The sequence below is a fragment of the Austrofundulus limnaeus genome, unplaced genomic scaffold (assembly GCF_001266775.1).
Source record: "Austrofundulus limnaeus strain Quisiro unplaced genomic scaffold, Austrofundulus_limnaeus-1.0 Scaffold86, whole genome shotgun sequence".
Lineage (NCBI taxonomy): Eukaryota > Metazoa > Chordata > Actinopteri > Cyprinodontiformes > Rivulidae > Austrofundulus > Austrofundulus limnaeus.
This window is the reverse complement of record NW_013952488.1, coordinates 1,288,585-1,290,429: the sequence shown is the minus strand read 5'-3', so window position 1 is coordinate 1,290,429 and position 1,845 is coordinate 1,288,585. Positions and strand designations below refer to the sequence as shown.

Sequence of the window (1,845 nt, the reverse complement as noted above, 5' to 3'; positions counted from 1 at the left end):
CCCTGAAGCTGCTGGTGGACATCGCGGTTGGAATTATCAAAGGTTTTTGACACCTGAGAGACACCGTAGCAACTCCTTTGTGTTTGGAAGCAGGGGGGTGGGGGTGGGGGGAGGACCAGGGAGGACGATTCAACCACTCAACCACTAGATGTCACTGAAAACGAATCCTACACAGTGTGCCTTTAASAATATTTTGAATGTGTTATAATTTGAATGTCTAATAATCACAGGAATGAGATTCCATTCTGTGGCAGCTCGAACAGAAAAGTTATTTTTGCCAAAAGCACTTTTCCTAAGAGGAATAACACAGCCTCCCTGAACTGCACCTCTGGTTCTGACATGATTAGATGTTCGGATTTTAACAAACTGTTGAACTGGGGGGGATGATAGGTTAGGGTTAGTTTGTTTTGTTTGTAGCCTTTGATTTGAAATCCTTTGACGGTTTTATTGACAATAACTCGTGTTTTGATTTTAAATGTGCTAAATTATTTTTGAAGGCACAAATACTCACTTTTCCATTAAGTCCGTTTGCTTCCTGTTTGGATGTGAGAACCAGGTACGTTTCGATGCCTTTCTCCAGCAGGTACTCACACCTCTCGCCGCCGTTACCCGGCTCCAGCTCGAATTCTCCGTGCAGGCTGTCCTTGGTTGTCTGAGAAACATGCACCCTCCTGTGTGTCACATAAAACCCCGTTTGAAAACCCAAAAGTGGAAGAAGACTTTACTGAGCAGTGGCTTTATGTTACCCACCCTGGGATTCCTCCAGACTCCATCTTATTGGCCACAGTGACGTCTGTGGACCAGACATCAAACTGCCAGCGCTTCTGTCCGAGCACTCCTCCGAGCACAGTGCCGGTGTGAACGCCGACTCGCATGTCCACGTCCGTTTTTGTCTTTTCCCGCACATACCTGGACAAATAAAAGAAGCATTTAAACATGTTCTTATCCTTGTTCTTCATGGTCTGTTCCTGGTCAAATGTCTTTACTGTTTAATTGTGAACTCCTTTTCCTCCTTGGAGAAAATTAGTAAAAAAAAAAGGCGATCGTTTTGAAACTGTCAGCATCACTTCTTTGTATAATTTACAGGGCTCTCAAGTTTTGAACTGAGTTGGAGTGAGATTGACAGGAGAGACTCTCGGCTCTGATTGCACCCCTCATGTGTACAGGGTGGTTCATCCAAATGGGCCAGTTCAGGCAGCAAGGAAAACATTGGGGTGCACATTGGTTTCTCCTCAAACAGGGTGTGTGTGAGACGTGAGAGCCCTGATAATTTACCTCTATTTTTGACTTTGACATTTTTAATGGATAGTAAATTTGCTCCTTACGAGATGGCTTCTACCATGGCAAGGCCCATTCTTATAGAGCACGCAGCGTGGTCCTCCCTGAAATCAGGCAGACCACAGATGCAGTAGTAGCAGTCTCCAAGAATCTTAATCCTCAGCTGGTGATGTTGCTGTAAAACAAAATGGAAATGGTCACACTAATATTATTTTATTATTTTTATAAATATTTTTAAAAATAAAACAACAGGATGAGGTACTGTGCAAGCTAGAATGGAAAAATGAAATCAGTTCAGTGAATCAATAAATTTGATCTTTTATTTCGTGACTTTATTTCATATTTTAAACTGATAAAACTGAAACTGAATACAGTCTTACAACATGAAACAAATCCATCCATCCATCCATCATCCATCCATCCATCCATCCATCCATCCATCCATCCATCCGTCCTTACCAACCAATCCATCCATCCATCTGTCCTTACCAACCAATCCATCCATCCATCCATCCATCCATCCATCCATCCATCCATCCATCCATCCATCCATCCATCCATCCATCC

At 42.9% G+C, this 1,845-nt stretch overlaps 1 protein-coding gene across 1 annotated transcript in view; it reads right to left on the bottom strand.

Moving 5' to 3' along the window:
- LOC106520047 (adenylate cyclase type 3) overlaps positions 1-1,845 on the bottom strand; it is a 14,293-nt gene that overhangs the window by 8,022 nt on the left and 4,426 nt on the right. The window contains exons 5-7 of the mRNA XM_014011961.1: positions 1,326-1,453; positions 751-909; positions 512-671 (exon numbers count right to left, since the gene is read on the bottom strand). Of these exons, the coding sequence (XP_013867415.1) occupies positions 512-671; positions 751-909; positions 1,326-1,453 (447 nt within the window). The remainder of the gene's footprint in view (positions 1-511; positions 672-750; positions 910-1,325; positions 1,454-1,845) is intronic.